Source organism: Neltuma alba, unplaced genomic scaffold, assembly GCF_004799145.2.
Source record: "Neltuma alba isolate B1F8T4 unplaced genomic scaffold, ASM479914v2 tig00006484_pilon, whole genome shotgun sequence".
Taxonomy (NCBI): Eukaryota; Viridiplantae; Streptophyta; class Magnoliopsida; order Fabales; family Fabaceae; genus Neltuma; species Neltuma alba.
This window is the reverse complement of record NW_021634480.1, coordinates 79,248-98,013: the sequence shown is the minus strand read 5'-3', so window position 1 is coordinate 98,013 and position 18,766 is coordinate 79,248. Positions and strand designations below refer to the sequence as shown.

Here is an 18,766-nt window from a genome sequence, read left to right as displayed (position 1 = left end):
AGTAGAAAAAAAAAAGAAGTTAAGAAAGATGTTTAGAGCATTTTTAAAAAAGTTTAAGAAAGATATTTATAGTATTTTAAAAAATATATCATATTAACTAATTTAATTAACATTAAGAATAGATAGAGTATTTTGCTTAAAACATATTCCCATTTATTTTTATTAAAACAATGAGATAATAAGATAAACTCTATTAACAATAATTAAAAATTATTGCATTCTACTCTTTTCTGATGAAGATATTGCATTCTACCCTATAAAAGTCTTGTACTCAGGTCAGAACAAATGATGAAAACAAATCAATTCTTATATTTAAAATTAAAGGAAGTACTATTACTATCTTAAGAAATTGTCAATTTGGCTCACTTATGGCTCACTTATTCTGATGATGTTTGTCCATAAATTCAGGCAAAAAAACAAGAAGTTTGTCCATAAACTAAATCGAATGTTTGAGATTTGACAATGAGAACGGAGATCCATAAAAGTCAAAAGTTTTTTTTTTTTTTTAACCTGTCAGGAAAAGTCAAAAGTACAATATAGTTCTCCAATTATCACAAACTAGCATACGCTACCCCTTGCGCATTCTAATTAAAAAAATTGTTATTTTTTTATTAAAATTAATTGAAGAATCTCACAAATTGAATTTTTTTTAACATCTCTAATTTGGCATACACACAAATATTAAAATTATAATGAGAGCACACATTTCACATTGAAGTTTCATTTTTTTGCCACGTTGAAGTTTCATGAATATTGTAAATTCTTAAAATCTTATTGTAAACAATATTTACTATAGTCTTAGAATCAAGGTCATTTCATGAATAGATGTCAAGGAGCATTTAAATCCATCTTCCCCCATTTTCATTTTGAAAATTCTAAGGCTCGTTCCTACATAATACAATCAATGAATGAATCAAGAATAGATGTCAGAGTGGATCAAATCACCAGCATAAATACTCTTAGTGAAAATAAGTGCATAAGTGAAAGGCCCTTGTTATCTGTACTTCTCCACAATGATGAAGATTTAGAGAAGAGAACCCAAATCAAACTAACAACACAAGTATATTCAAGTATTAGCCTCAGTCAGCCAGAAATCCACATCAACGTAAATAGTTCAACCAACAATCTCAATTTGACCTTAAATACTCATCAACTTCAAAAAAATGTATATCATTAAATAGAAACCACAGTTCCTACAAGGACGTAAAACGGAATAATCTTGCTTGAATGCTTTATGTCGAATTATACCATCCCCGATCATTACTCTGATGGCTAATGAAGATGGGACATTTGGACTTATGTTGAAAAGCATATTGGTGAGGTTAGCCCTTATACTCTCATATCACAAGCACAACGGCCAAGAAAAATCTCACATAACAAAATGAGTTGAAATTGAAAATATTAAAAAAAAAAAAAATCACATAATCTTGTCTCAACATACACTATTTCCAATCAGAAAAACTAAAATGCTCAACCATATCTTTCAAAATACAACATAATGATGGGCACTAATTCATGTAATAAGGTAGTACAAGAACAACAAAGTCATACACAGCATCAGTGAGTCCATAATTGGGATTTGAAGAAGAAATAGAGTAAACCAGAGAGATTTTGATTCCTTTCTCATCTCAAATTCATTGTACACTAAGCCTCATATTCACTGACTTTTTCTGACCAGATTATTTATCAGTTGACTGACATGTGGCAAGCACAATGTGATTTTAAGTAATCCAAACCATATTCTCATATGTTCTTAATAATCCTAACAGCTGCAAACACACGCAAAATACAAAGCTTTTCACAGAATGACCAATAGTCTAGAGAATAAGTTGTTGGTCGTGTCTTTTGAATGCTCTCAGCAGTGCTATGTTTGGTGGAACATGTTATTTGAGGACATTTTTCATCATAAAGAACTCATTCAGCTTTACAACCTTGATACTTACGCAAGTGCTAGGAAGCTGTAGTCAAAGATATCAAAATGCTCAATTTATAAGCAAGAAAATTAATGTTCAATTTAGCTGTGCTTTGCTGCCTTTATTTGACTATGTAAAAAAATTTCTAGAATTGTTGCCTCCACCTTGACATAAGCCATAAATTAAAGACAAATTTTATTAATGAAAGACATGTAAAAATACATACAACAATATATAACCCTTAACCCATACATAAAAAAAGTCTTCAAAGATACATAATAATATTAAGCTTCAATTAATGAAACTAAAATATAGTTTCTATATATCAGCAAATCTGAGATTCCTAGATGAATGATTTAAATAATTAAATAATTAAATAAAATGTGATAGAATATGTACAGAAAAATATATATTGTAAAAAATTCAGAATGCAATGAAATAAAAAGGTTGGTAAAGAAGAAGCATTTTACCACAGATTGAAGGGCTAAGCAGATTCCAAACATATTGCCACCAAACTAAAGCAAGATTTGATTGAGAAACATGACATTGCTACCTTCATTTGCCTGTGTTGGAAAATTTCAAGCAATTGCTGCCTCCACCTTTACATAAGCATTAGTCTGAAACAAAGTATATTTCACGCAAGAAAATTCCACCAATTGCTTAGTATATAGAATTGATTTTACAATATGAAGAAATGACTCAAATGACTCAAACTTATGATTATAATTTTTAAAAAAATGATGTCTTTTAAAAGTGAATAAATTGCAGGAATGATCATTAATGATGAATGGGACGAAGAGATTTTTAATAAAAGTTGAACCATCCATATCATCTGAATCTCCTACAGAAACAAAACCCATATCACCAAAATACTAACACTGTACATATTATTAATGATTTGCGTTTTCACAAAGTAGAGGAGGGAGAAGCATATAACTCGAATTGGAAACATAAGTATCCAGACTCACCACCAATGAATTATTCCCATAAGAAAAGTTGTCCAGAATAGAATCCAAAATTGAAGAACAAAAAATTTGAAGAACCAGTAAGAAAACATGCTCTGGAGCGTGCATTCTTGGTTAAACTCAAAAAATCCATTTTATTAGCATTCAGGATAGAAGATTGATTGTAATGAGGGAGAAGTTTAGTCAAAGAAAGCTTGATACAAGGACTTGTCTGGCTTTAAAGGTGCCTTCTTTCTCTGCCTCGTCGGTTCCTCCCCAGCCTCGCCTCTCGCATGATAGTTATTTGCCCATTCATTTCTAAGACTGATAAAGCCAGCTCCCCACTTGGGTCCTCACCTAACCATTAAAACCAAGACTAGAATCATCTAGCAAAATAATAAGACCAAAATCATTCACCTTCAATCCAGATGAAAGATACGGTTCAAAAAGCAAACGAAAGGAAATCTGAAATAAAGACAAAAATGAAGAACATAACTTTTCTGGTTTTCCCACTTGCCTGGGTGAGATTCGATGGCAGAGGAGGGGTTAGAGTGTTCAAAAACCTGAGATGGAACGTGCCAGAGGGTAATCAAAATTTGAACACCCTTGGATTAGAGAGATGAGAATGTAGGGGAGAGAAATTTGATCACAACCTTCTGGAATCTTTCTTTCGGGTTTCATGCTTGAAAGAGGGAAGACATTTGCTCAGTCAAATGATTTTGAATTTTGAATTTGAATGGAACTGTCTCTCTAGGGACCGACCCAAAACGGAAATAGATTCTCTCTTGCCTCTAGAGTTGTTGGCCTCTTCTCCATTTGCATGTCTCTGCACCTGCGATTCAGCCTTCTACAGTTCTGCATCACTGTGACTCTGAATGCTGCTTCGCTCTCTCGTTTCCTTCCCATCTCCCATCTGCTTGGCTTCCCGCTGAAAACACTCGAGAAGGGCTCCAGGGCTTGTTTGGTTTGAGGGCAAGGGAGGGGAGAAGAGGGGAGAGGAGAAGAGGTTCCATCTTGTTTGATTTGATTTGAAAAAAAAAAAAGGTAGGATAATTAATAATTTTTTATTTGGCTCAACAAGGAGAAGAAAAGGATAATAATAATCAATATATCATTTTATCTTTACATATTAGTTTATATTTTTTGTTGATATATCATATAAATTAATTTACATCTTAATTTAAATTATATAATGTAATGAAAATTCAGTCTTATCATATTAATATGTGCATTAAAAAATTGGTACAGTAATTTTTTATTCTAATTAATATAATAATATATTTAAAATAATTAAATTAACAAATTTTATATGCTCCAAGAAAAATGAAATTTTATTCTCTTTAAATTATCTTTTTTTCAGCTTTAAAATATATTTAATAAATGATATATTTATAAAAAAACAATTAATTTTAGAATATTATAATTTTTTATTTAAATATTTTTTATTTTTTATTAATTTTTGTTATAATATATTTTTAATTATAATAATTTATATTTTTTATTTTTTACTTAAAATAATATATTTTTATTTGAAATAAATATTATAATAATATATTTTTATAGGTAGCAGTGAAATATTAAAAAATCATAAAGATATGATGATCCAAAAGTTTATATACTTTTCAAAAACTCTAAATTTGGGGGGAGCTAAAAATAGGGAGGGAGGGGAGGAGAAATTTTGATTTCTTTTCCCTTTAAAATTTTTAACCAAATAAAAAGAGGGATTCATTTTTCTTCCCTTCGTTACCTTTCCCTCCAACCAAACAAACCCTTAGTCTAAACGAACTTTTTTTTATCCTCTCCACCTTCGTTACTTATTTTGGGTATTGCGTATTTTTTTTAATTTTGTTGCACTTGAATTTTATAATTTATATTAACAATATTCTGAAAAGCTAATTATATATATTCTGAAAAGTTAATTATAAAAATTTCATAAGATTATAGGGAATAATAAATGATTGTGCTAAGATTTTGTTTTTAAGAAAAATTTATAAGGATATGAAATAATTAAAACAATAATCTTCAACAACTTAAAAGAATAATTTTTCCAATATTTAAAAAAGGCAAGAAAGATAAAATATCTTATTTTCATTCATAATTATTACCTTGTATTTAAAATAAAAAAGTTACAAATTAAAATTTTTATAAGATTATAGTGAATAATAAAAGATGGTGCTAAGTTTTGGTTTTTAAAAGATGTGAAATAATTTGAAAAATAATCTTTAACAACCTTATAAAAAATGCTGGTGAAAAAAACAACCTTATAAAAAAATAATTTTTCCAGTCTTTCATTTCTGTATATTTAAAAAAAGGTAAGAAAGAGAAATATCTAGTTTTCAACAATAATTCTTGTCATGTATTTAAAATAAAGAAAAGAAAGTTACAAAGTAAAAATTTTGCAAGTTTATGTTGAATAATAAAAGCTTCTGCTGAGACTTTGTTCTCAAGAAAAACTTCAAAGGATATGGAATAATGTAAAAAATAATCTTCAACAACCTTCAAAAAATAATTTTTTGATTTTTATTAATATAAATGTTTTAAAAAGATAAAAAGAAGAGAAAATATCTTATTTGTAAGGGAAAATTGCAAAAAAAGACCTTGGAATTGCAAAAACGCAGATAGGGACCCTTGACAACTTCACTTTGGGTTTTGACAAGTCAAAACCCAAAGTGAAGTTGTCAAGGGTCCCTATCTGCGTTTTTGCAATTCCAAGGTCTTTTTTTGCAATTTCCCCTATTTGTAACCATAATTCTTGCCTTGTATTTAAAATAAAGAAAAGAAAGTTTCAAAATAAAAATTTTATAAGATTATAGTGAATAATAAAAGATCGTGTTAAGATTTTGCTTTTAAGAGAAGCTTATCCATAATTGAAAAAATAATTTTCAACAGCGTTAAAAATTAATTTTTCTAATTTTATTGTTTTATATATTCAAAAAAAGCAACTTTTTAGAAATGTTTTTAATGTCTTTTATGACCGGATTTCTAGGCCTATTAAAATAATATTGCACACAGTCACTTAATTGAGCCACATAACACGAAGTCCGAGAATCCTAAATGCAAGCAATACATAATTTATGAAGGCTTGTAAACAGTAATTTAGGTGTGGAGCTAATAGTAAGCCATTTTTAAACGTCGCTTGCTGGAAGAGTTTTAATATATATATATATATATATACATATTGATATTCATGATGATATTGATGATATTGATTTGATGATTCTTTTAAGTCCGGGTTAATATAAATTTTAGTCCTTTAAATTTAGGTCAGTTTTGATAATAGTTCCTGAAATTTAAAATGCATAGTATTGGTTCTTGAAATTTTGACTGTTGCAAAACGTTGGTTTCCCGTACCTTCACACCGTTAACTTTGTCTGAGGTGGCACTATCAGTGTAAACCTAATAAGTTGGACACATATGCGGGCACATTTGTGGGCCGATGACCTGGACACAAAACCTAAAGAAAGGGACCGTTGAAACGAAACTCCCAGGAAAAAAAAAAAAAAGGAGAAATGGGCGCTTATCGTCACTGAGCACGTTGTTGATCTCTCCCACTAATTCACCTTGTGATGGATTCATCTTCAAGAAAAATGCAATTCCATGGTCCAAGTGGCATATGGTATATTTTATGTGCGGCTAAGAGAATGGTGCCCAGGACTCAAGCTTGCTCACTTGCTTACGGTGGATTCATCTTCGAAGTATGCCATACACTTTAGTTATTAGATCTTGGAATAACATAAGTAAATTAATGTTTTTTCAACTTGCAACTTATATACCGTGTCATTAAAAAAAAAAAAAAAACCGCTTTGACAGGTGCCGATTCCACTTTATAATGTGTACTCCATTGATTATGCCTTGCCAACTATTATTATATGCAATTGAAACTTATCATATCCACCCATGATACTGTTAGGACATTAGCAAAGTTACATCTCTGTTTGTCTCTGTTTTTGAGACCCAAAACAGAGCTAATAAAATAAAGATCATGCTGGTATTAATGGCTATTCTTCATGCTAGTATCAATGGCCCACATTTTGGTTTGTATTTTAATTCAGAGATTGCCTAATACACTATATATATATACCTATTCTACTTTGATACAGAGATGATATATATATAGATATATATATTCCACTTTAAAGCGGATGTAGCTCATTGGATAATTAGCAAAACGAATGGGAGAAGACTAGTTAAACGGAGCAAAATGATAGGAACCTTACTTGTCTTCAGCTTCTTGCCAGCTTACACAATGTTTTCCAGAGGAGTCTGGACATTCTCAGTACTGTAATATATATGTGTATCACAGGATCGCAGTCGCAGCCCAAGAACTACTTAATGGCCCCCGAAAAACTTTTTTTTTTCCAAAAAAAAAAAGGCAGATGTCTCGATCCTTCAAAATTGTCTACAACCTTCCTCTGTCTTCCACGTGCCACACCACGTCTCTTCTGGACGCCACGAGGCATCCCTCGCCGACAAGTGTCACACACGCTCCCGAAAATCCCGCTCCTACATATAAACAAACTCGCGCGCTGGCAATCTCCGAACAACAATCCGTTGAGAACTAACCCGATCGGCGAACCAATGGCGAGCGACGGAAGCGAGGAGTTCAGGCTGGTGTCTCCGACAATAAGCAACGAAGGCAAGATCCCGAGGCATTACACCGACGAAGGACAAGGAGCTAAGAAGAACGTGTCGCCACCGTTGGAGTGGTACAACGTCCCGGAGGGCACCAAAACCCTGGCTCTGGTGGTGGAGGATATAGATGCTCCGGATCCGGAAGGGCCGATCGTGCCCTGGGTGCACTGGGTGGTGGTGAATATCCCGCCGACGGTGAAGGGGCTCCCGGAGGGATTCTCCGGCGAGGAGGAGGAGGCCGGTCGAGAGTATGCTGGCATCAAAGAAGGCAATAATGATTGGAAGATCCCTGGGTGGCGTGGCCCCAGATTGCCTAATCACGGACATAGGTTCGAGTTCAGGCTTTACGCTTTGGACGATGAGCTTCATCTCGGCAACAAGGTATTAGAATAAAATTATATGTCCATGCATAAAATTACTTGTTCTTCATCAAAATCTTCTTGTGATTGTTTCTGGATGCATGATTCTGTAAGAAATCACAAGCTCTGGGATTTGATTTCTGTGACTGGATGTGATAGGTAACGAAGGACAAGCTTATGGAGGCAATCGAAGGGCATGTGCTGGGGGAAGCGGTGTTGATGGCTAAATTCTGAGCTCTCTCATTGTAAAAATTGAAGTAACTGTGTTGGATATGCAGTGTCCTTAATCATCAGTTTTTACTTTGTACTGGTTTTGAAATGTCACATCATTGCATATTACATGTAGTTCTTAAACCATAACCTTCTCCGTTTAGGTTATTTTAGAAGTTCATTTCTTCTTTGTTGATGAGTTAAAAGTATTTTAGTACTGATACCCTAACAGAGAAGTGGAAGTAGATTATTATTGCTGTAGATTAATAGCGTAGCAAATCTGGTTATGTAATGAGATCTCTACCTTAAAAAAAAAAATAGTATGTAAGGTTTTTTAAATAAACATCAAAAAGACAAATATAGAGAAAATATATATTTACAAACGAAAGGAGGGAAAGTAATATTTTTGGTTAAAATATTTTTCCTGAATTTTAGCTTGGGTATAGGTAATTTCGTGAAATTTTAAATTTGAGATTGACTCTCTTATAATTTTTATATTTATGTAAATAATTTATTTCTAGAGAGTATAGCTTGATATAGGGTTTATTTGATTTTAAGTTTAGGAAAAATATATTCTTTGAGTTTATTTTTTGAATCGGTTTATCCTTATTTATATTTTTAAAAAGTACAAAGTACAGCGGGATATGGGGTTTGTTATTTGATTTTAAGTTTAAGAATAACATACTCTTCCGTTTCTTATTAGAAGGTTTTATTTTTTGAACTTATTTATAAGTATTTTTTAAGCTTACTGTTTTTTTTAAAGTTTGCTTAAACAGTAAATATATTTTACTCGCTTTATATTTAATTAGTATACTCTTTTTTATTATTATTTTTATACAATTTATTCTATTTTTTTTCCTCACTCATCTATTTAGGAATAAAGACATATTTTGGGTAAAAAATATATTTTTAATATATTTATTATTTTTAATTAATTTTAATATATTTTTAAGATTTTATAAAGACGGAGGGAATATTTATGTGTGTAAAGAACATGAGCGGTTATTCAGAGAAGGGGAAAAGGTTTGAAGGGTAACATTGTTGCATATCCAGTATGCTAGTAAAATAGAAAAATAATCCATAGGAATGGATGGTTATTCGCAAAAGCTAACAAATAATTCTGCTGTAAGACTCTTGAAAATTTTAAAATTAATAAAATTGTTTTAGCTAAATTTCATGTCATTAATTAACAAATTAAAGTTTTGTGATCATGCCTCGCGTGTTACTGGGCCTTTCTTTCTCATGCCAATGGGACTCAAGGCCCAAAACAAGAAAGAGACCAAGAAGCTGCTTTCATTTTTTTTTTGAGTAGGATGGTATCGCTTCTCAGGATATCCCAGTATAACGGCCAGACTAATCTCAAGTGCACTCGCAGGTATCGAACCCATGACATGGTAGGGAAAGCGCCTTGCGTTCCCGTTTGCGACCAGTCGGACCCGACCCTTGCATGCCTGCTTTCATTATTAGCGGAATTTTGAGTTTTGCAGCTTTGGAGAAAGGCAAAGAGTTAATTTCCTGTAACAGTACTGAGCCGATTTTGAATTTCTGTTGGGATGTGTCAGTCACAGAAAAAGAAAAAACACACAAATGCAGGAATAACCTCATACAAACAAAAAATTTTTCTTATCCTACACACAAATCATTTTAAAATTTGAAAAAATAGATAAGCTACCATTTAATATAGTTGAGTTATTGTAAGATGAATTTCCAAGCTTACATATTAATAATGTTTTGGAAGACTCATTTATTATATATCGAGTGCGTTTATACATTAAAAGTTTCAAGTGTATCACTTTAATTAAATCCCATGACGTGTGTGATCGATGATGGGAGGTGGATATGTTAGATTATTAGCTGCATATATATTAGACCTAATCAATCCAACACCCCCCTTTCCTTTTAGTCCCTCGACATGCTCATGAATGTTTCTCATTGTGCCAAAACTCCCCATCAAGTTCTTCTCTGCTCTTCCTCACCTCATTTTCTAACTATAAGGTGTAAAATCACCTTGATTCAAGCCCTACTTCTACCTTTTTACCAGAAGAAATTTTCATTCCCAACTGATATTATTAATAAACGTCATAAAGCTAATGCTTACCTAACTTTTGATGCACAACAAAGATCCAAGTGGTTAAATTTAGAGTGTCTCTTCTAGCTACTAACTTAACGAGAAAAATGTGTAGGGCAAAATTATAAAGTGGAGTACTCCTCATCCTTAATATAGGATATATGACTTAATCTGAAAGTTGATATTAGTCATATATGTAAAATCTATTTTATATTTTTAATCATTTGTTTGAAATTCACCCTACTAATGAGTAAGTGAGAGAATAAGGAAATTAAAAAAGATGATTATAGTGTTTTAAAAAAAACATATCATATTAATTAATTAAATTAATATTTTTAATTTACTCAAATTAGTTAATTAAGTCTTATATTAAAGATCAGAGAAGTATCATCCGCAAAACAAAGTTATTTTATTTTTATTGTTGCTCAGGTTTCGTGATATATAGCTTGGAAGACTTTGTTTATAATAAACTAACCGAAAGAAACCATCACCTTTCAAGTGTTGTGACTTGTGGTGGGTGTCAAAAGCGGACTCTCGTCTTTGCACACTACAATGACACACGTTACCATCACCTCTGTATATAACAAACACAGTTCGATCGTCTTCCTCCGAGTTAATCATAGGTATGATCTTCAAACCAAAAGAGCACACAACGATCTATCTTGTCCTAAAATGGCAAGCCAACAATTCAAGCCTGTCTCACCTGCAATGCAAAAGGAAGGAAGATTACCAAGATACTGTACACAAGAAGGCGCAGAGACCAAGTGGAACATGTCTCCGCCACTGGAATGGCACAACGTGCCTGATCAAGCCAAGGGCTTGGCCCTTCTGACGCAGGACATCGACGCCGTCGACCCAACAGGCCGCCTCGTTCAGGTGACTCAGTGGGTGGTGGTGAACATCCCGGCCACACTGAAAGGGCTGCCGGAAGGGTTAGTTCTCTGGCGAGGTGGAGGCATTGGAGGATGAGTACGGTGGAATTGAAGAAGGGCTTAATGACTGGAAAGTGAAGCTGTGGAGTGGACCCAAGATGCCTAATTATGGAGATAGGTTCGAGTTCAAACTCTTTGCTTTGAATGCTGGCATGCACTTTGATGACCAGGGATGCATATCGAGTTTCTGAAAAGGGATGTGCATTTATCTATGAAATAGACAAGACCAATTAATGAATAGTTGAATATTTTGCAGGTGACGAAGGAGAAGCTGCTGGAAGCAATAGCAGGCCCCGTTGTTGGAGAAGCCGTAATGATAGGTACTTTCGGATGATGATCTTCATTAATAACTCTAATATTAACTACTGTATGTCACATGCGTATATATCTATGTAACCAGACTAGACCGGGTTTTGCATCAATCCGATGTCAGGTCTAGTTAAGGCATCGAGTTGAATAAATCAACCAGTGATTTGGTTTGGTCTAGCATAAACTCAAGGTCAAGTTGGACTAGACTTGATTCGATCAGACAATCTAGGATTTCAATTTCTTTTTCCCCCCCTTTATCAGAGCCAAGTTCTCCACCCCCCGGGATCAGAGCCAAGATTTCAACCTGATTTAACTTTCTACAACATGAACACAATAATCTCGAACTCAGGCCTCAATTAATCTCATTTATGCAAAAAGATAACTGCAGCAATTATATAGAAGAATTAGAGAGGAAAAAAAAAGGAAATTAAACAACATAAATGGGGGAGAAGTAGAGAGGACGGCAAGTTGGCAACTTTGTTGGACATTACAGACGACGGTGACGCTATAGAGGACGGTGGCGGTGCTGATTTATGTTGGAGTCTTAGTGTATGAGTGTGTCAAAAAAGGTCCCATATTATTAAAGATTGAGAAAACCTTAGGTCTCATTTGGTAGGAAGCATTAAAAATAAGGAATAGAGATTAAAATTGTAATTGAGAAAAATAATTGTAATAATATTCAGTATGAGTAATTGCTTGTTATATGGGATTAGACAAACTCATAGAGGTGGGATTGAGGAATACTACTTCTCTCCTTGGTATTTCCTAATACCACATACATAGGTTTGGCTAATCTTATATATCAAGCAATCTTTTATGTTAAACACTGTTTTAATAGATTTTCTCAATCTCAATTCCAATTCCTATTCCTAATTTTTAATATTTCCCAACAAACAGGACCTTAGTGTTTACTAAAATATGTACTTGAGCTAATAAAATAGCAAAAAGGAGTTTTTAGAATTGACCATTTGAGATGACTGTCTAAGCATTTATGTGCTTTAATTAGTCGCTTTTATTTTTTCATTAACTAGATATAATTGCCTTAAAATGTTTTAGGGATAAAGGTCATTTTTGCCCTGTAAGTTTTCACAAAAGAGCACTGGATATCAGGAAGTTTTTTTTCTTAGAGCAATATTGTTCCAGAAGCAGTAAAAACATAACAATGTGACCCTCTGTTAACAAACCCCAACAGTCAACTGTTAGTTGACCAAACTATGTTGATACGGATCTGCCACATAAGATATTATGGCACGTGTTATTCCACATAGGATGCCAAATCATTAAAATAAAAATAAAAAAGATATGAAAAGCATCTAGGAACAATTGAGAGAATGACCTTGATTCTTCCAAGCATCAATTCTTTATCCACTGCGGCACCTCCATCCCCACTACCTGTGACATCCCCTCCACTCGGGTTACCGTCCCCACCAGCCGTGCATCGTCCCCACCACCTTCGACGCCCCTTCTACCACCCGCAATGCCATCCCCACCACCCATGGCACCGTCCACACCACCCACTGCGCTATCAGTGGACGTTAATATGATGATCTCTCCCTCGTCGGTCGATGAAACTCTCAGGCTTCTCCCCTCTCTTGTTCTCTCTTTCACTTGAGGTGTGCCACTTTATCTCTTTTTCTCTCACATTCTCCACTTCACCATTGCCCTCATCTCTGTCATCATTGACTCCGGTGAACCTCCTCCACCGAGTTCATCTTCATTGAGACTTTGAGTTCTTGGGCAAAGACAAGATGTTCGCGCAAACCAATTTGTACATTCGTGTGCCTGGGAGAAGAGTAGATCACGATTTGAGGTTCAATAACTTCATAGGTATGTGATTAAATGGGATTGTGATTCTAATTCATGAACGAGATTAGGGAATTACAGGTGTTGGCACTAGATTTGCTCAGGGAACTTGTGGAAGTAGATCCTGATTAGTGTTATGTGTCTTTTGTCTTAGTGTATCAAAAAAAAAAAATTAACTCCTGATTTGGCTTCTTTATCTCATCTTCTGCTACTTGTGTCTCTTAGTCATATGGTTTATAATGTTGTCATCCTTAGATCGGTGTTCATCATCATCCCTTTAAATTTGGGTATTCTCTTATTTTGGGGGCTTTTTTTCTTTTTCCAAATTTCAGAAATAATTTATTATTCTACTCTGTTTTCATTTTGTTGATAAGAATGGGTTGGATTTGAAAGAGAGCAAGAAATTGAATTCTTACTCAATCTTCATTAGCTCACTGGTTCTTTTTGACTAGTTCTATTTGCGCAAGTTATTTTATTTTTTCTTCTGTAATTTTTTTTTTAGATTTTGGGATTTGTGAATCAAATCATTGGAGTAGAAAGATTTATTGGGCCTCGTGATTATCATCTCCAGCTAGCTACAATTTTGGGCTAGATAGGGAACAAAGTTTCAACAGAGCAAGAAGGATGATGGTGACATTACATATTACATGGAATAATAGTTGGCATAATATCCCACATGGCAAGAACATATTTAAGGGTGTGTTTGGATTAGCGGTGGAGAAGTAACTTTTTTTTCAATTTAACTTTTCCAAAAGTCAGATTGAGTAAAAGTCAGATTGGGTAATGTGATTTATGTTTGGATTGGGTTTTAGAAAAAAGTCAGTTTGAGAAGCTGAAACTTGTTTGGATGATAAATGTAAAAGTAAGTTTGAATGTAAAATGACTTAAAAGGACATGAATTCTATTAAATAGCACATATCTAATATTAGATATTTAATTATTAAAAGTGAAGAAGTAAGGAAAATAAAAATTATTAAAAGTAAAGAAATTTAATTTAGTATTATAAAGAAATTATATATATAATGTGACTATTTGTCATAAATAAAGTAATGAAAATAAAATTATTAAAAATAAGGAAATTTAATTTATTGTTATAAAGAAATTATATATATAATATGACCATTTTAAAAGAAGTATTGAAAAAAATTTTATTAAAAATAAAAAAAATTAAGTTATTACTAGAAGGAAATTGAAAAATAATAAAAAAACTTAATTAAATATATGTAATGGATAAATATGTAAATTAGAGGTCATACATACGTAGCATTTTTAAACTAAATACATCAAATAACTAATTGGATGCCATGCTCAATACAATTTGGTCTCTGATTGTGTCACGCACATGATTCATTTGTCTTGATCTAGGTAAATTTGAAGAGGATGTCTCACCAGCTTCATCATGATTGTCTTCGTCAATTGTACCTTCAGATTGAGCTTCTATGAAATCTCTATCAGTTTCTGAATTTCTTCGGAGGAAATTATGTATAGCCATTGTAGCACAAACTACTTGGACTTGAGTTTTATACTTGTAACTTGGCATCTTATCTAAGATGCGAAACTTATTCTTCCACACCCCAAAAGTCCTTTCTATAGTGCACCTCAAACTTGAATGGTAGTAATTGAAGACTTCGTTATAATTTTCAAATCCCGGTTGTCGCCTGAAGTCTGGAAGGTGATAGCGCTCACATCTGTACGGACCAAGATATCCTGGTGGAGTTGGATAGCCAGCATCGACCAAATAATACTTCCCTAATAAATCATGAAATTATGTTGACATTGTGAAATTAATGAAAATATCAAATGAATTCGATATAATTAAAATTGAAGCTACTGAAAATATACCTGGAGGTGGATGAGGGAAATCCAAGGCTGGAGTTGAGACAGCAGTGTTAAACACACGAGCATCATGTGCAGTACCTTCCCATCCCGCTAACACAAAAGTGAAGCACATGTCCCAGTCACATACAGCCATGACATTCTGTGTCGGATATCCCTTTCTCCCGATATATTTGTCTTGCTTCGAAAGACTCACCACACATCGTACATGAGTGCCATCAATTGCTCCTATTGCATCATTGAAATATGGCGAATATCGTTTATCGTTTTTTATTTTTGGGTGAGTTACAGAAAACGTAGGATCGAGTGGTTTGATATATTCCCTGGATAGACTAAGGCAAGCCTGTAATACTCTATGAAAATGCCTGCTTACAGTTTCTCCTGAATGTTGAAACCTTTCTTGAATCATCCTATTACATTGTCCATGACCAACCGTGTTCAAAAACATACCAACAATTTCTTCCACTCCCAGATACTTAGAATTTTTTAAACCATGTTCGACCAGTTTAGAGCATAATCGCATGAACATTTCTTTTTCCATTCGAAACATGTCATAACACCGAATTTCATGATCTCGCAAAATTTCTTGCACCCATAAATTACCTGTTTGCTGACTAGTTCTTCGTGGCTCTTTGCACACATAAGGCATCACATATTGACTCACCAATACAGCTACCTCTTCATATTGTGTTATCTCTTCATCTAAAAGGGAAATCAATTGAGACTGTTCATCTTCCTCCGACTCCTCTTCAGACTGTTCATCTTCCTCCATCCACTCAAACGTAAATTGATTGTTCCAATTTGCCATAGATAATGTCACCTGTGAGTGTGGTTAAATTCAACTGTAAGAATTTTTTTAAACGACAAATAAATATTTTTAGGTATGTGCAAATAAATATTTCTTTCTGTTAAACATGCAAAGACATAAAAATTAGTCTAAAAACATTCATAAGCTGCAATTACCATTATAAATAACACATGTAACTTAAAAACATTCATAGTCAGTTAACAAGTTACATAATTTCATAGTTCCACAAACATTAACTTAAAAACATATAATAACAACTCTGGTCCGAGTTAGACAAAATAAAATCATAACATGCGTCCTAAAATATAGTTCAAGCAGGCGGGGGTTTCAGCCATGATGGTGGATTGTATGCCATATCCTGTAGCCATGCAACCAAGTATTCCGGCTGTCCTTTTAGTGAAACAACCATTTCCCGAACACTCTTGTGCAACAGAAGTCTTAAGCACCGGTTCCGGAAATCAGAGTCACTTGTAATTTCCTCAAGGCAGAGCACTTCGGCCGTAACCTCAGAAATTGATACCTCTTTTATTTTCTTAAGAGTTGCAGCTCTATCCTTAGATGCAGTAGCTATTTCACTAACTGAATCCGCTATTTGTCTTGAGGCTGGAAGTTTTTGCTTTGTTTGCCTGCTAGACCCTTCACCTCTCTTCCTCTTCCCATGGCTTCCTGAACCACTAGATGCAGTATTTGCTGTTAAGTTTACGCCTGCCATCTCATCCGTAACTCCTACACTAGCACCTCCAAGATCTTCTTCGCTATCCCCCGATCCTTCAAGGAGATCTGTATCAACTCTATACACATTCTCTTCATCATCCTCTTGTGTCTGAGGTTGGGTTAAAGACGGTGCCAACATATCCTCTCCAGATGCTATCACACCCTTGAATATCGTGTTTAATTCATGAGCAAACTTTAACCCCTGGTACCTAAACTTTTCATACTGGGGATTCTCCTGCAAGAATACAATCAACAAAAATAAAAAGCCTATAATAAGTAATAACACAGTTTATAACTCAAGATCAACAATTATATACCAGTTTTTTCTTCTCCCACCACTCATTTGTTGCCACCACTGTATTGTTTACAGGGTCCCAACCTACACCAGTCTCTTTGGTTAAATCAACCCATGTCCTCCAATCCTTCCTCAAGCTATCGAGCCTATTTTTCAATTGCTTCTTCTCATATGATTTTCCTGTTTTTGCATTGAATGCAGAGTGAATGTTGTTCCACCCAGTCTTTGAAAATGATGTTCCTTGACGATTTTTCCGGTAGATTTGCTCCATGCATTCTTTAAGTAACACCTCTGTGGTGCTTGTATCCCATGTTGCCTTACTTTTTTCTTTGTTCATAGTTCTATTAAAAAATGTCAATCAAGAATGCAAAAGGGAGTTACAATGAACCAGAACACTTTTCTTCCAACAATGCAGAAATATTATGTTTCTTTTGTAAATAAATATGAGAGGAAATATCTAATATATATAATATTTATAAATTATAATATCACAATCATATATATTTAGGTTTGTAAAACATACTTATCAACAATAAGCATTATTGATGAATATATACGCCACTTTTTACAAACACTGATCTTCAGACTTTCAAACTAAAAAACGTATACTTTTCGGAGCTTGTGGCAAATAATTAACAGCAAAGGGGTAGTCAGTTTGCCAGAACCACAAATCATAAAATAGAAACATAGAACTACAAATAAATAGAAACACAGATCTTCAAATTTTCAAACTAAAATGCGCTTACAAGTTTGACCTTGTCACAAATAATTAACAGGAAAGACAGACTAAACACAGCCAAAAAACCACATTAATCGATACGTTCAAGTCAGTTCTTCCTACTACACTACTACCAAGTTCGACAGCCAGGCCACACTAATCGAAAGAACATCAGATTAATAGCAAGAATATCATATTAACACTCCTATAACAGCCATGCGTCCGACCGCAGCCAAGAACAATCGAAGAGCCAAGAACAATCGAAGACAACCAGATTTGGGACCAAAATCACGTATCTCTTACCAGACGTACAAAGGAGACTCCGAGCAGTGTGGATCTGGAGCAGATGCGATCCGGCGGCGGTGAAAACGGATGGCGACGCTTGCAACCGAACAGAGGAAGAAGATGAACGGCGACGGTATTTGAAGGATCTGAACGAACGACCAAGGTCTAGCCACTCCCACACAACAACCACAACTGATGAGACGGCGGGACATGGCGGAGACATGGCGGGAGACGGTGACGCTGGAAGAACTGAACGAACAGAGGAAAGAACTGATGAGACGTTGGAAGAACTGAACGACCGACCACACAAGAACCCAAACTGTTGAGACAGCGGGAGACGGTGGGCGCACGGCGAGTATATGGCAGCAGACGTAGGGAGGAGTTTTTTTTAGCTTCAGAGCGTCTTGTGGCTGAGTGCGTGTGTGCGTCTTTTTTTTTTGTCTTTGAGCTGAAGTGAAGTGAGAGAAAATACATGCAGAGGGTCAGTTAGGTAAAAAAATTAAACACACTCCAACGGTTTCATCACCCCAGCTGCGCATCCGAAAAAAAAGCTCCTTGTATGAGCTTCTCTCAGAAGCCCATTTAAGCCTCAAAAGTCAGATTGGGTAATCGGGGATCCAAACACTCAAAAATCACAGCCACCCCAAAAGTCCGTTTGGGACGCACATTTGGGGGCCTAAACGTGATCCCAAACGGGCCCTAAGTCAACTAACAGTTGACTATTAGGGTTTGTTAACAGAGGGTTACATTGCTATGTTTTTACTACTTCCGGGCCAACATTACTCCAAAAAAAACTTTCTAATGCCTAGTACTCTTTTGTGAAAACTTTTGGGACAAAAATGACCTTTATCCCAATTTTCTAATTCACCTTAATTAATTAATTGTCTAAAAACTGCCTTTTTAATAGGCATTAAAACTGTTTTTAATCACTATCATGACA

The 18,766-nt window shown here is 34.3% G+C and overlaps 3 protein-coding genes and 1 pseudogene across 3 annotated transcripts; 2 read left to right on the top strand and 2 right to left on the bottom strand.

Annotated features, from left to right (window-relative positions):
* The first annotated feature begins 7,426 nt into the window (after positions 1–7,426).
* LOC114750498 (UPF0098 protein CPn_0877/CP_0992/CPj0877/CpB0906-like) lies at positions 7,427–8,126 on the top strand. The gene is made up of 2 exons (XM_028939091.1): positions 7,427–7,870; positions 8,008–8,126. The coding sequence occupies exons 1-2, from the start codon at positions 7,436–7,438 to the stop codon at positions 8,080–8,082; spliced, it is 510 nt and encodes a 169-aa protein (XP_028794924.1). The 5' UTR covers positions 7,427–7,435; the 3' UTR covers positions 8,083–8,126.
* Positions 8,127–10,798: 2,672 nt separating this feature from the next.
* Positions 10,799–11,392, top strand: LOC114750506 (UPF0098 protein TC_0109-like; annotated as a pseudogene).
* Positions 11,393–14,461: 3,069 nt separating this feature from the next.
* On the bottom strand, positions 14,462–15,814 carry LOC114750505 (uncharacterized). Its single transcript, XM_028939098.1, has 2 exons — positions 15,013–15,814; positions 14,462–14,919 (listed from the first exon to the last, which is right to left on the bottom strand). The coding sequence occupies exons 1-2, from the start codon at positions 15,812–15,814 to the stop codon at positions 14,462–14,464; spliced, it is 1,260 nt and encodes a 419-aa protein (XP_028794931.1).
* A 310-nt stretch (positions 15,815–16,124) lies between these two features.
* LOC114750504 (L10-interacting MYB domain-containing protein-like) lies at positions 16,125–18,049 on the bottom strand. Its single transcript, XM_028939097.1, has 3 exons — positions 17,845–18,049; positions 16,846–17,003; positions 16,125–16,763 (listed from the first exon to the last, which is right to left on the bottom strand). The coding sequence occupies exons 1-3, from the start codon at positions 18,047–18,049 to the stop codon at positions 16,125–16,127; spliced, it is 1,002 nt and encodes a 333-aa protein (XP_028794930.1).
* Positions 18,050–18,766: the final 717 nt, after the last annotated feature.

Excerpts from the sequence above, each read along its gene's own strand:
- LOC114750498 (XM_028939091.1), top strand. The coding sequence starts at position 7,436 with ATGGCGAGCGACGGAAGCGAGGAGTTCAGGCTGGTGTCTCCGACAATA. Across the intron at positions 7,871-8,007 it reads AGCTTCATCTCGGCAACAAG|GTAACGAAGGACAAGCTTAT; the intron begins GTATTAGAATAA and ends TGGATGTGATAG.
- LOC114750505 (XM_028939098.1), bottom strand. The coding sequence starts at position 15,814 with ATGGCAAATTGGAACAATCAATTTACGTTTGAGTGGATGGAGGAAGAT. Across the intron at positions 14,920-15,012 it reads TTTCCCTCATCCACCTCCAG|GGAAGTATTATTTGGTCGAT; the intron begins GTATATTTTCAG and ends ATGATTTATTAG.
- LOC114750504 (XM_028939097.1), bottom strand. The coding sequence starts at position 18,049 with ATGTCTCCGCCATGTCCCGCCGTCTCATCAGTTGTGGTTGTTGTGTGG. Across the intron at positions 17,004-17,844 it reads GAGTCTCCTTTGTACGTCTG|GAAAATCATATGAGAAGAAG; the intron begins GTAAGAGATACG and ends ATGCAAAAACAG. Across the intron at positions 16,764-16,845 it reads GGTGGGAGAAGAAAAAACTG|GAGAATCCCCAGTATGAAAA; the intron begins GTATATAATTGT and ends GTATTCTTGCAG.